Source organism: Schistocerca piceifrons, chromosome 6 (genome assembly GCF_021461385.2).
Source record: "Schistocerca piceifrons isolate TAMUIC-IGC-003096 chromosome 6, iqSchPice1.1, whole genome shotgun sequence".
Classification (NCBI taxonomy): Eukaryota; Metazoa; Arthropoda; class Insecta; order Orthoptera; family Acrididae; genus Schistocerca; species Schistocerca piceifrons.
Window position 1 is genome coordinate 349,749,740 of NC_060143.1, and position 14,864 is coordinate 349,764,603.

General features: G+C 42.6%; 1 protein-coding gene across 2 annotated transcripts in view; it reads right to left on the reverse strand.

Moving 5' to 3' along the window:
- The window catches only part of LOC124802449 (trafficking protein particle complex subunit 12), a 135,510-nt gene that overhangs the window by 27,671 nt on the left and 92,975 nt on the right, over positions 1-14,864 (reverse strand). For both annotated transcript variants that reach the window (XM_047263236.1, XM_047263235.1), the window contains exon 7: positions 13,935-14,107. In XM_047263236.1, the coding sequence (XP_047119192.1) occupies positions 13,935-14,107 (173 nt within the window). The remainder of the gene's footprint in view (positions 1-13,934; positions 14,108-14,864) is intronic.

The following is a 14,864-nucleotide window of genomic DNA, read 5'->3' on the forward strand; positions in this document are numbered from 1 at the left end:
ACAGGACTTGGCATGGCCAGGGTTTCTGCCAAAATTTCCAGGGAAGGACAACCAAAAACTCCAGTTGGTGGCCTGAAGAGTGTTTGCAGGCTAGGAATGACTAGAAACTGATGAGCCTGGCTGCAGTTAGGTTAGGCCAATGTGGCTGGGCCAGTAGTGGAGTTGCTGATGCTGGTGGTATGTTGATAGGGACTAAGGACCAGCAAGGAGCTCAGGAGCAGCATGGAGGATGATGTGGCACCTGTAGCTGCGAATGAGCACGGATAACTGGAGTAATAGGCAGGACAGGCAATGACCCCTGTGGCATCAAGAAATGTGACTCAGAATGGTGAGCACACACAGGAGCATGAAAAGTGTCATAGGCACTGAGCTGGTCACTTAAGTCAAACATAGGACAGGGTAGCATGACTTGCAACAGGGTTGAGAAAGTGAAGAGTACGGCAGGTAGCTGCACCAGGGGTGAGAAGAAATGCCCATTGTTGAGCATCATCTTGAATTTCAGAAGTCCATAAGTACTGTTCCAGCTGTTTATTACCCTGACTCTTTGTTGAATTCCCGAGGTAGCAGTGGCTGTATCATTTGCACAAGGGTGAGGACAGTGTCCAGTTGGGTTAACCTCTGTAAGAGAAGTTCGGAATCATGTTGTGCGTGCAGTAAACAAAGCAGGAGCTACACTGATGTGTCAGAGGGCTGCATTGCCATACTTAAAATGAGACAGTGGAGCTGAGAGCACAAGTGCAACAGTCCAGTGTAGTGCACAAGTATCGAAGGCTACTCTGGGCAAGAACAAAAAGGCTAAATACTTGGATGATAACCACTGATGGAACATAATCCCTAAACCAATTGCCATTGTTGTGTTCATTATGGAGAGGAAGAAAACACCACAACTGAAGTGCCCAGATAGCAAAGAACAATTGCATCTTTATTAAGTTTAATGAACAGAATATAAGAACACCGTTTCTTGGGTCATGAGTCCACACTACTTAGATGGGTGTAAGTCAATCACAGACAATTGCTCTGCAGTATTCTTACACAGAAAAATTCTGCGAGGCCACGGTCAGTGACGAGCATAGTGTGCTGGAGGAGGGGTGATGTCTATGTGAGCATAGGTGGTGGTGAGCAACTGAGTGCTCAGGGTTTCTTGGAAGCTGCGGTGAGACACTCTTCATTGGCTTGGCAATGTGTATTCTGAATGTTGAGCCACTAGGTGCTTTCAGCATAAGTCCGAAGTGTAACCTGTCTGCACAGCAATTGGGTGATGACGTAAATACTTTCCAGATGTAAGGATACTGGCAGAACCACATGGCTTGTGGAAGCGAGATGCAGCCAGGCTGGCACCACTGGTGCTGGTGGTTCAGTTGAAAACAATACAGCATGTGTCAGCTGATGTGGACTGTTTTCACCTGATCTCGAGAGGAAGTGTTGTTAGGAGGCCAGATGCAGCAACCCATGGTACATGACTGTAGGCTGGTGGCTGTATTGCAGGCAGTATCCAAGAGACACAGAAAAATGAATGTGAGGAAATACTGAATCTACGACTTCACTTAGAAGAATACCTGAAGAAAGGTAAATCTACATTTACAACCTTCGTAGATTAAGAAAAAGCTTTTGAAATTGCTGACTGGGGTATTCTCTTTGAAATTCTGAAGGTAGTGAGGATAGAATACAGGGAGCAAAAGATTGTCTACAACTTGTACAGAGCCCAGACTGTAGTTACAAGAGACAAAGAACATAAATTCATAGTGTAGATAGAAGTGAGACAGATTTTTAGAGCATCTGTAATATTTTTACATTGTCCAAGCAATAAAAGAAATGGAGAAAAAATTTGAGTTTGGGTATTAAAGATCAGGGAGAAAAAAATAAAAAGTTGAGGTTTACTGATGACACTGCAATTCAGTTACAAACAGCAGTTTGGAAGAGCAGACGAATGGAGTGGATAGGGTTTTGAAAAGAAGTTATAAGACAAATATCAATAAAAATAAAACAGCGATAATTAATGTACTCAAATTAACTCTGGTGAGGAAATCATATTAGCAAATGAGACACTAAGAGTAATAGATGACTTTTATTATTTGGGCAGGGAAGTAACTACTGATGACCAAATTAAAAAAGAATACGAAAGGCAGAGTTACAGTAGAAAAGAGATATTTGTCAACATCAAACATAAAATTTTAGTTTTAGGATCTCACTTTTGGTGGTATCTGCTTGGAGTGCAGCCTTGTACAGAAGTGAAAGGTGAATGAAAGCAGTTCAGTCAAGCAGTGAATAGAGGGCTTTGAAATGTGGTGTTAACAAAGAAAATTGTATATTACATGGGTAGACTGGATCACTAATGAGGAGGTATTGAATAGAACTGGGGAGAAAAGATGAGATTTGTTGATAGGACACATCCAGAGGCACCAACTATTCATTAATTTGATATCTGAGGGAAGTCGGGGGGGGGGGGGGGGGGAAGTAAAAATTATAGGGGGAGACCAAAGCTTGATTACAGTAACCAGCATTAAACAGAGTGCAACAGGATGGGCTAATATGGAGACCTGCATCAAATCAGTCTTTGCACTGAAGAAACAAAACCTATTTGCAGAGTTTGGTTTCTAAAATTTTCCACATTTTGCAAAACACAATTTTTTCCTTTTTTTTAGATTATTCATACATGTTTCAACATCCATGTGTTATTTTCAGTAGTTTTTGTTTTTTAGGTTTCCCTGCCTCAATCTGCAAAAATGTAGCCCTTATGGGAGCACTTCGTTGTCTGTGTGTCCGTCTGTCCATCCGTTCAAGTATTAGAACCTTTTTTCCTGGAACAGGTCGGCATATCACGTTCAAATTTATGTCACATACTAAGGTGGGTAGTCCCTTGGTGATGTACAATTTTTAATCTTCTACATCAAATCAGTCAAAAGATATGGCTATTTATGTCACACATTTTGATACTTGAAAACCAGCTCATCAAAACCTATAGAGTACTCCCTGTTGACCTGGAATCATCAAATTTGACAAAAAATGTTTCACAGTGCAAGAAAGGGAAAAGTCCAAAATTGTTAATTTTTAATTATATCACACAAAAGAAATATTTCGTTTATCATTTGTTATCTGACTTCAAATGTGAAATTAAAACATTCTCGAAAGTTTTAGGATCTCTGGGACTGGTATCTTGCCAGCATCAATGCCAATTACAGGCCAAAATCATCAATATCCTTGACTCATGGAATGGAAAAACTGTCTATATACATAATTAAGTTTGTACAGAATCCTCAGTGTGTGAGTCCTACTTGCATGTGGCCAATTTGTATTTCTTAAGGCTCATTATTTAAAAGTTGGCTTTTATGTGATGCCTTTCTGTTCTGCACTTTTATGAATTGACAACATGTCTTTTTTTCCCCACGTTGTGCACACTTCGACTGTTTCATAAGATGTAATTTTAAACACTGTTTATTCATGCCTTTTTCCACTTCACTGTTACCTTTTATCACAAGACTTCAATAACAAAAGATATTCATGGAACTTTATATACATTAAAACTATTTCATTTTCACACCACAGACAGAGCATTCTTTGAACTTTCTTGTTTCTCAATCAAAAATACAACATTAAATGCAGTAACAATTGACATAGTCAAGAAAATTTGTACTGTAAATATTTTCCACATCTTTCTACACCAGAGCTGCTAGAGTTTCTTCAAATTTACAAGACAAGGGGTAGCATACTATACCCATTCTTCCCCTTCAGTGAATCTCACTTATAAAAAAATGGCATCATTTTGCTGTATCTTGCTACTAGTGCATGTGAGTGAGTGTGCACCAAGTGTAGTGTAGCCGCTCTTGTGTACTTAAATCAATTGCCGACTGTATCAGCGAGGGCTAGCCACTAGCGGCCGCCTGTCGGAAGTGCGCACATGGCATGGTCTCCACCGTGTCATATACCTGTGACTCGCACCTATAAACGTGCGAAGCAGCTTTGACTCAACCTCACTATGTTCTTTCAGTATGCGCCACTCTCATCAGTTGTTATGTGTATTGCTTTTGTTTCGCCTTTTGTCTTCTTACCTGTGGAGTCATGAGAAGCTAAATTCCATTATTGTTCAGAGGTTTATAAATAACTTGAATATTTGTGTTACTTGGATCAGTTTTGTGAAATACTTAGTTTCTATACAACTGGTGACGAGTTTGGAATTGTTTCATGGTTTCCGCATGTGCAGTCTTTAAGTGCAGTTTCATCAGGCTTAGTCATTATGGGTACCATGCTACAGCACTGACTGAACAGCTTACTTGAGCAGTGACCACTTTGTTGGCTTCCATTAACAGTCAGGGTACAATTCCACCAGCCTGTCCATCCACTTTTCCTCCATATGATGATTCAGTCAAGGATTGGGAAGCTTACTTAGATAGCATCTTTTGGCTTTGGCCTTGGCCGTAAGTGTCAATTTGTTACTGATGCCCGTAATGACTCTTATGCATACTCTATGGTGCGTGACACAATTATTGGTTTAGATTCGGACAAGGATGTGTAAGACAAGGCTTTACTCTGTGAAAATCCCCCGCTGACACCAATTTTGCAAATACCACAATCTTCTGAAGTTTCTCGGGTGACCAAACTGAAATGTGATCTGATGTGGTAGTAGTGTCTTAAGATGTGCCCACTAGGACAACAGACAGCTTGCATGAGAATGTGGCACTGGTGGCGAAAAACATGTGGGCCAACTGCTGAGCAGACCAAGAAGCCACAACTGTCACAGTGCCAGCATCATCATTCTCTGTTTCCGTCTTGTCCTTTCTGTTTTGGACAGCATGAATGTTCGGCATGCCTGAACTGCTGAGCTAACTGTAATGCTTCCCGAAGGGCTGAACTAGATGTAATGCTGGTCAGAAAAAAGGCCACATCGCCTCTCTGTGTCATTCACCGAAGGTTGCTTAGAATATGGACAGAGAATAATTTGTGTGACTCCAATGCTTGTCATTTCTGCCGAGTTGTTTAGTGAGTTAAGTGTTTTTCGCCAAGTGCTCCGTCTAGAGGTCAACGCATGTGCTGCAGTGACATTACAGAATTCTCAAACCTATGTGACCATTGACACCGGTCATGTGAAAACTAATCAATTTACAGCATCACGTAATGAGTCAATGATTTGTACACAATATTTTTGGTGATTGCTAATGCCAGTGTTGATAACTTGTTCAGGATGGATGCATTTCAGGCATTTGGATTTGCTATCACTGATGCAGTTCACCTTGTGTTCAACCAGGTAGCATGTTCGCAATTGGAAACACTGTATGAGCAGTTTTCAGACTTGTGCTATGAATTTTTCTGCTTATATTTCTTTGAAATCCATAGCTCAGCCTTATTTTTGTTGTGCAAATCCTATTCCTGTCACCCTGAAAGATCAAGTGAAAGCAGAATTGTACAGACTTAAATATCTATGGGTGGTGAAACCTATTACGGCTGGTGAATGGTTAACTCTGCTGGTTATAGATTGGAAGCTGTTGGAGAAATTTCACCTCTGTGGCAACTTCAGCACTACTGTCAACGCACCGTCCATTGTGGATACGCATCCTCTCCCATGCCAGCAAAAATATCGGGTGGCCAGTACTTTTCTAAAATTGATTTGTCTCAAGCATTTCTGAATGTTCCGGTGGATGAAGAGCCTTGGTGAGCTCTGTTTTTGAATATTCCTTTTGGTCTCTATCAATATTTGCACCTTCCTTTTGGTGTAGCTAGTGCCCCTGTGACTTTCCAATGATTTTTAGAGCAATTTACTATGCTTGTCCCAGGATGTATTAATTATCTGGATGATATTGTCGTCATGGGCTTCTCCACAGGCAATCACTTGAAAAATTTGTGCATTTTGTCTTACAGTCTGCAGGCTTACAACCTTCTATTGTTTATAAGGGGTTCAAGGTCATGTGGGATGGGGTTTACCCTCCACCACACCACACCTCCGTTGTTACATCCATGAGGCACTTCAGGTCTTCCTAGAGAAGACAGACTCCTTCCATAAATTCCTGCTGGGGGTGGCCACATTGGCCCACCCATTGCATGCCTTGCTAGGCAAGAATGTACCTTTTTAACTGGAGCCTGGCTTACAAACGTGCTTTTCAAATTTTGAAATCCAAACTACTCTCAGCCCCTTGTTTAGCTACATTCTCTCCAGACTAGCATATAGTTTTGACGAATGATGTCTCACAGTATGGTCTCAGTACGGTCCTAGCCAATGGCTCTGAACAACCTATTCAAATGGCTCTGAGCTCTATGGGACTTAACATCTATGGTCATCAGTCCCCTAGAACTTAGAACTACTTAAACCTAACTAACCTAAGGACATCACACAACACCCAGCCATCACTGAACAACCTATTGCTTTCATCTCTAAATCTCTCACTCTGGCGCAGCAGCATTACTCTCAGATTGAAAAAGGAGACTTTTGCTATAGTCTATGCTCTCCACAAAATTCATCTTTTTTTTGTATGGCTCCAAGTTTTGTCTTATTATTGGCCACATATCCTTGGTTTCTTTATTTAAGCCCACAATTCCTTGCCTGACAAAGCTCACACCGTCTACGATGATTGGCACTGTTCTTGTCTCGCTACAATTATGAAATCCATTTTCGATGTGTATCTAAATATGTCAATGCAGATGCCTTGTCCCGCCTTGGCTCCTAATCCTGACTTTGGTCATGAAAAATTGCTTTGCTTCTATCTTGATAATGAAATGCTGGCTGTGGTCAAGGGTTTTCCAATTATGAGCCCACACAGAGCAGGTGCCTTTGCTGCTGACTCAGTTCTCCACCAGGTGGTTCAGTTTGTTCAACAGGGCTGGCCAGATAAACTGCCAGGTCGGGCATCAGACCCCCTGTACAACTATTTATCCTTATAGTATCGCCTCTCTGTTTTTGACAGTATTTTGCTGTCATCCACTGAAGACCTCTCTCCCACAGTAAACACACCCATTGCATTACAGTGTGAGATTCTATGCCTTCTCCAGTAGGGCCACTGAGGAGTTTTGTGCACTAAACTGTTAGCTAGGAGACATTTATCTGGCCATGGGTTGATGGCAAAATCGTCCATTTTGTCATGGCTTGTGAGCAGTGTGCCCAAAAACAGGCAGCTCAGCAGCTCCCAGGGCATCCCTGTCTCCATGGCTTTCTCCGCACCAGCCAAGGGAACACATGTTGGTCCCTTCTTGAATTTCTTTTGGCTCTTGGTTGTGGATACATTTTCCCGGTTTTCTTACATTCTCCAGCGTACCTCAACATCAGATGAGGTCACAATTAGTGCGCTTTTTAGATTTTTTTTCTATTGAGGAGTTGCTTTGTACCAATGGAGAAGTGAAGCCTGGCTGAGTTGATTTATGACTGCCAGCCATGCATGCTCCTTCACCTTCTGCGGCATGCGCTGCATCTGCCATGGCTGGGTTCATTTGACTGCTTCACACTGGGATCGCTGGTGTGGGCACAAAGATATGATCACTGGTCCAAGTGGATGGCAGCCATGGATGCCATCTTTGTGATGTCCATATGGATGATAGGCTGGTGGCGCGCCACTCTGATCAGTTGCGTACCCCACCACTGCTGCCCACCCTGCCCTCCGGGTCTGATGGATGTCTCTCTTGTCGGGGGCTGCCGACATCTCCTCCGTTGCCTGGGTGCCCTCTCTGCATGGGGGAGACATGGACATGTTTGTATGGGCACACAATAGCAGGGTCCTTAGTGCCCATGTGAAAACAGACTGAGATGAGTGTCAGTAAAATACACAGAACAGGAAGATAAAGCAGCACCTAAAACACAGGTAACAAAAGTTAGAAAACTATGTGCATACCCGCACAGAATCATAGAATGAAGTATTGCATCAGTAGTAAAACATTAATGACACAGGAAGAAACTGGCATCAGGAGCTAAAACAATATAGCAGATGGATGTGGCTGGCTGACCACAAGAATAAAAATAGGAGAAGGCAGCAACTCTGCAACACACTAAAATCTCCAGCCTAAAAGTTTATGCCAGAGTTCAGACCTATCACAAAACTTTAAAACCTTTGTCACATTCGTCTCATCATCAGCTAAAATAGAGGGCAGCTCCCCACCAATATTTGCTTCTAGCCTGGCATCATGATTAAAAATGCGCTCTGTTAAAATATGGCAGACAGAGATGTGCACACCACAAGCATAAAAAAATGGGGGATCCTCTCTCCACGACCTGTCACCCAGCAGAATGACACCTGCTTACCTTGCCACTGCAGCAAGTACAGTTTGTCATATATCAGCTGGACCAACTCCTCAGTTGGGTACAGGTTCTGTAGCAATTGTAAGGCACTACAGGAATTGGTGCAAATGAGAAACTATTCACCCTGTATACAATGCATCTGCTCCAGTGCCTTCAGGATCGCGTGGAGCTCTGCTGAGAAAATGGTGTACTTGTCAGGAAGGCGAATCCTGGTGACATGGTCGGGGGACATGGTTCCAAACAAGGGAAATCTCTTGGCTGCTCTGTCATCAGAGTACACTACTGTGAAACTGCGGTGCATATCTAAGGTGTTAAAAAACAGAGACTGAAATGTAAAATCTGATCTACGATCTTTCTTAAAATTCATCAAGTCTAAAATAAGTCTGAGCCTCTGGAAACGCAGAGGCAGAAATCTGCTCCCACCACGATGTAAAACATGAAGACCAGACATACCCATCTTTAGAATGCAATCCTGTACATGAATCCCATAGGGCCTGTTGTCTGTTGCTGGTTATGAAAAAGCCTTTCCAGTGGAAGCTGAGCAATGGTATGATAGGTGGGTGTGTATGGTGTGGACAGTGTTTTATACACCTAGTAGCCGTTGCCTGTTGTGAAGTGGCAGTTCACCAGCCTCTGCACAGAGGCTTGGTTTGGGGCTTGTTCTGAGTGCCCCAGTGGCCAACTAAATCCCTTCATGGTGCACCATATCCAACGTGCACCCATAATCGAACCAAGATTGCACAAATAACCTGTAAAACTGGAGCAGACAAGTCCTGTCTGCTCCCCATGTACTCTGGCTAAGACATTTTAAAATACTTGAAGCCTTAAGTGACTGTTTTTTCAAGTCCTTAAGATGTGGTAACCACATAAGCTGAGAGTTAAATATGATGCCCAGAAATCTCACTGTGTCTTTAAAAGTAAGGACAGTGGCTCTCATCCTCAACTCAGGAAAGTTTAAAATGGAACGAGAACAGTTAAAAAGAACACACACAGACTTCTTGCTGCAAAACTTAAAACCACCCTTCTGCGCACATTCATCCAAATCTCGAAGAGTTAGTTGCAACTGACATGGTGTCGCTGCGAGGCTTGAAGAAGAGCAAAACACAGAGGAGTTATCCACAAACAAAAAACACTGGACAGGACTTTTCACTATGGATGTAATGCTATTAATAGCTAAGGCAAAGACGGTCACACTTATAATGCTACCTGAGGGACACCGATCTCCTGCTCAAAGTGATCACACAGGATGTCACTGACTTGGTATATAAAACATTGTGTCAAGATAAAGGACTGAATAGCAATGGGAAGACAACCACGAAAACCCCATTCGTAAAGCTGCTCCATGAGAAGATGCCCCCAAATAGTATCGTAGGCCTCATCAATATCAAAAAATACATATAGAAGGTGAAGCCAGTATAGGAAAGCCTGTTGTATAGCCACCTCCACGAGGGCAAGGTTAACAAAGATGGAGCAATATCTCCTGAACCCACACTGAAAGCGACTAAAGAGTTGCCTGGATTCTATGATCCAGAAAAGGCAGCACTTGGCCATCTGCTCCAGGATCCTCCCCATGCAGCTAGTGAGGGCAACACTATGGCAACTACTTGGGCATGTACGGTCTTTCTGAGGTTTTAAAGGTTAATGGAACCTGTCATGGAGATGTGTGCGAGCAGCCGACAATGCCGACAACGCAGAATCCAGCTTCCAGTTGTAATCTTCATCAGAAGTGGACCGGAAGTCCAAACTACACCTCTCAGCAACCGCTCTATGGTGCTGAAAACCTGGCTGGCTGTTGCAGTAATTGTGGCAAAATGCACTGTCGCAGTCTGGGTGATGTCTCACAAATTGGTTTGGAGAGTGCTGTTCCCCATTACAGCAACTGTGGGGCACCTGCATTTTCTCCCAGAAATTCTCCTGATGGTATCCCACACAACGGAACTTAGGAGGAATGGTTAATGGTGTTCAGGAACTGCTGCCACGATCTCTTCTTGCTTTCTCAAATAATTCGGTGACACTTTGCCCTAGCCACCTGAAGGGCTACAAGATTCTCTGCAGTTGGCCGACACTTGAACCTATGCACAGCCACATGCTTGGTCCTGAGAGCACAGCAGCATTCCGCCAATGGGCAGGTTGCCTCCTCTGTTGTCCTGTGGATTGTGGAATGGATGCTGCAGTGGCATAGTGGATCATTTTGATAATATGATCCATCCACACCTAGACATTTGCACAACGTTCGAACTGGGCCAATTGGCTATAAAGTGTCCAAATGGCTCTACTGAGCACCCATCGTGGCAGTTTCCTTTTGGGTTCCACTCCATCTGGCACTTGAATCCAGACTGGGAAGTGACCACTTCTGTGCAAGTCATCGACACATCCCATTGAAGAGTGAGAGCAAGAGCTGGAGAGAAAAGCGAGAGATCAATGGCAGAGAATGACCCAGTTGCTGTGCAGAAGTGAATGCTCTGTCCTGCATTTGGCAAGTAAGCGCATGATGACATCAGACGCCTCTCAATCGCTTACTCTGGGGCAGGTAGTTGTAGAGCCACTGTGTGCATTAAAATCACCACAGAGGATGAAGAGGCAGGGGAGCAGTGTAATAAGATCTGTTAGGTCCTCTTCATCAGGTGCATCATGTGGGGGCAAGTAAAGGGAACATATTGTCAACAGACAATGCACGTGCATGATGAAAGAGGCAAGGAGTGGTAGTCAGTACTGATGAAAATACCCACACCTCCTCTATCTCTCTCTCCACTCAGGTCGACTGTTTTGTGGAGCACATAAAATTGTGGCTCGGGGGTGCATCATTGATGGAAATGAGTCTCCTGGAGACACAGACACAGTGGTCTACTCTGAGATAAGAGACGAAGTTCCTCTACATGCATCCTGAACCCCTGCTGGCTCCACTGTAGGATGGAAGCCATTTCATCTATGTGGTTCCTCCACATGCATCCTGAACCCCTGCTGGTTCCACTGTAGGATGGGAGCCATTTCACTTTGTGGTTTTAATGTACCTCTATCTTTGCACCGCAGAGGTGAAGCACTTGTAGAGTGAGGGGGAGTGGACACACTGCCTGGATCCAAGTCATCTAAATCCATAATGTCCTATTCTGTCAGACATGAAAGAATGACATCTGACGACGTTCAGGACAGCTTTTGACCCGAATGTCATGAACCTTTCCTTGCACCCTGTTCCTTTGAGGATGGAGTGGAAAGGGGACATTGAGAGGCACTCTGCTTGTCGTGTGGCTTCTTGACACTCACTATGGAACTGTTGCTGGTCTTTCTTGTGGCGGCTGCTTGGATTGCTTACACATGTAAGTACAGGTGCTGGTGATGGATGGTTGTACACTGCACAACGTCTGTGTTGAGGCATTGACCTTACGAATAGGTTTCTGCACCATGGAAGCATAAGAAGTGGGAAATATGGGAGTTTTCATCACCTAATATTCCTATATGGCTTCAGCATAGGGGATTGCTTGGTGACTTAGTTCCTGAATTTTTCGTTCCTCTGCAAAAACAGGGCAGTCTCAGCTCCAGACTTGGTGGCTCCCAGAGCAGTTAACACAGACTGCTGGAAATGGACAGTCAATCCCAGCTCCATGGGCTGCCTTTCCACGTTTCCCACAAGTTGCTTCATCCCTGCAACTAAACATTGTGTGACCAAAACACTGGCATTTGTAGCAACGCATAGGTCTAAACCTAAGTTGGAGGAAACCTGCCATGATGTGGTCAGGCAATGTTGGAGAATTAAAGATCACAATGAAGCTGATGGTCTTCTCAATTTCTCCATTAGTCCTACGCATCCTTTGCTCTATGTCCACAATCCCCTGTAATGCCCATTCCTGTTTAAGTTCGGCTATGTTGATATTCGTAATGTCACAGCATGTGACCACACCCTTGCTAGAGTTAAGGGAGTTAAGTAGTTCAACAGTTACATCATATTCACCAAAGTTTTCGGTCTTTGTAAGTAGTTCCACCTGCTTTGCCCTGTTAATCTCAACCAATAGAGAACCATTCCGCAGACACTTAATAGACTTCAGACTTCCAGCAAGTCTTTCCAAGCCTTTATGGATATAGAAGGGGGACACTATTTTGAACATCCCCTCCTTCCTCTTAATGACCAAAAACTCATTTTGGTTTAGGACTTCTTCAGCCCTGTTACTATAACTCAACTAATGCAGATTTTCAGAAGGGCTAGCCTCCCTCATTTGTTTGGAGGATTAGGTGTGAATAATCCCAGGCAGTACACTCTTCCCACTGGAAGGAGAAGAAGATGATTTCGAGGGTTTCATCTCAGTCCCATGAGCAGCTAGGCAAACAAGGGTCCACTCAGAGCTCCACGAGCCTCAGTAAGCCTTATACAACTGAGGTGCAGCAGGTCCCCCAGAGGTTGTTGCTAACGACTGTTCTACCTAAACAGCCACGCATCTCATCACTGCGCAGCAAACCTTCAGATTGAGGTTTTTTTTATATAGGTTTTTATCAATTCCGAAATCCAAGCAGTCAAGCCAAGATTCCCATTCCCTGTGACACACAATGTTCCATTGCTGCACCATACACTGGTCGTTGAAGTCTGCCCAGAGCTTACAGTAACAGGAGATTGGCGGCGCTTACCAGTCCGTAGTTCAGGAACCTGGAGTCGCCAAGCCTGTACTCTGCAAATGAATTGCATGAGGGAGAGATGCGATGTATCCTGCCACTAGTGCATTTGAGTCAGAGTGCGCTGAGTATAGTGTTGCCACGCATGTGTACTTAAATCAATCGCCAACTGTATCAGTCTAGGATGGCCACTAGAGGGTGCCCGTAGGAAGCGTGCACACAGCATGTCTCTGCCATGCCGTCTATCATCGACTCATGCCGATATATACACGGAGTGGCTCTGACTCACCCTCACTATGTTCTTTAGTTTGTAGCACTCATATCAGTTGTTCTGTGTATAGTTATGTCGCATCTTCTGTAAGATTCTTTTGTCTTGTTACATGCTGAATCACGAGAAGCTTATTTCTGTTATTTTTCATAGGTTTATGAATAAAGCAATATTTGTGTTACCTGGATCGGTTTTGTGTATTACTTGAGTTTCTACACCTTTCTTTTGACAACTACAACATTAATTGTGGAGTGTACAACAATCAAGAGTCTCATAGTATTTGGCACATTTATCAATAAGATTTGCCTTATCTTGCTAATTAATGAACACAATAGGTAAATGAACATGTCAAACTGACGATCATGTGATAAACTTGTGCTACTGATTATCTAAAAGCAGAGATGGCATGAGAGACCAAACACGAGGTATGTCAACTGAAGGTATATAAGAATGCACTATAGACCTAGCTGTATAAATACGTGGAAATAGGAAGACTATATTGTGATCATTTAACTTCCTACATGAAAGCTATAACACAATTACATATGGTTCTCTCTATGCATTCAAGGTATATCTGCTGTGAACAAAAAAGTTAACATCTTTTAATTGCACCCTTTGACAGATCTTCATCAGTTATACTGACAATCACATGAAATACTATGCTATTAACAATATGAAGCTGAAACAGATACCAAATCAAGTTTGAAAATGAGATTAAATGTACTTAAAGATGTAAGCAGCCTGAGCTATACATTAAATTTCTCCAAGCTTTATTTGTATCATGTAAATTAATAAATGAAAAGTGTATGTCATTTTATAAAACAAGAACTCGATAATTGCAAAACAATATTCTACCTGCTCTGCTGACGCAATTCTCGAGCAATGGAAAAATTTCTTTCTGCTCCTGCGACATCTCCCAACTGTAAAAATATACGGCCTAGAGCAGACTGCAATGCTCGTCTGTGATGACCAGTACAGGTGGGCTCTGCTAACAGTAACTCCATAACTTCTACTGCCAGATTGTAGTCCTGCAAAAAACAAACAGAAAAAGCTTGTTATAAAAAAAGGAAGTTTCAAGACTTGACTTTTGTGCAGAAGAATGATTAATGTAAGCAACTTTGTTTCCTTAGCAATATTTTTATGTTACAGTTCATGTCACTATAGAAGAGCAGGTGCTCCTTAATCTATTTCAGGTATGAGGTGGAGTGGTTATAATTATTTTCTTATATATTTCCAAAACAACTGTTGCCTGCATTGAGCAATAATTATTATGATTGCAAGTGGATGCAACTCCCACATTTATAAATGAAACTAAGCAGAGAAGTGTACCAGAATTTATTTAATTCATCTGCATGTGTAGTATGACGGCAACAGTAAAACATTCACAGGTTACTACTTAGCTTTACGAAAATCTAATTTCATCTTATTATAAATGTCTACTTCAGTGTTTGACATTCTTCCAAAAAATGCACAATGACCAAAATCTGAAGTCTCTGGTGTGATCTTCATAGGATTTTTAACTCTTGGAAGTTTACTAAACAGTGATATTTATCTTTGAGAGAACCCAGTTGAACCCCACATCAACTGTAACAACTTCTTACATCAGCTCAGAAAGATCATTATGTTTAAATACAGGAGCACTTGGACGAACAGAATACATTATTATCTTCATTTAAATAATCTGTATGTTTTGGCAATCAAACAAGCTGTTTATAGAAACTGACTAATTATAAAATTTTGTGGCTCATTTTGGCCAACCATGACATCCATTCCTGTGCCAACCTC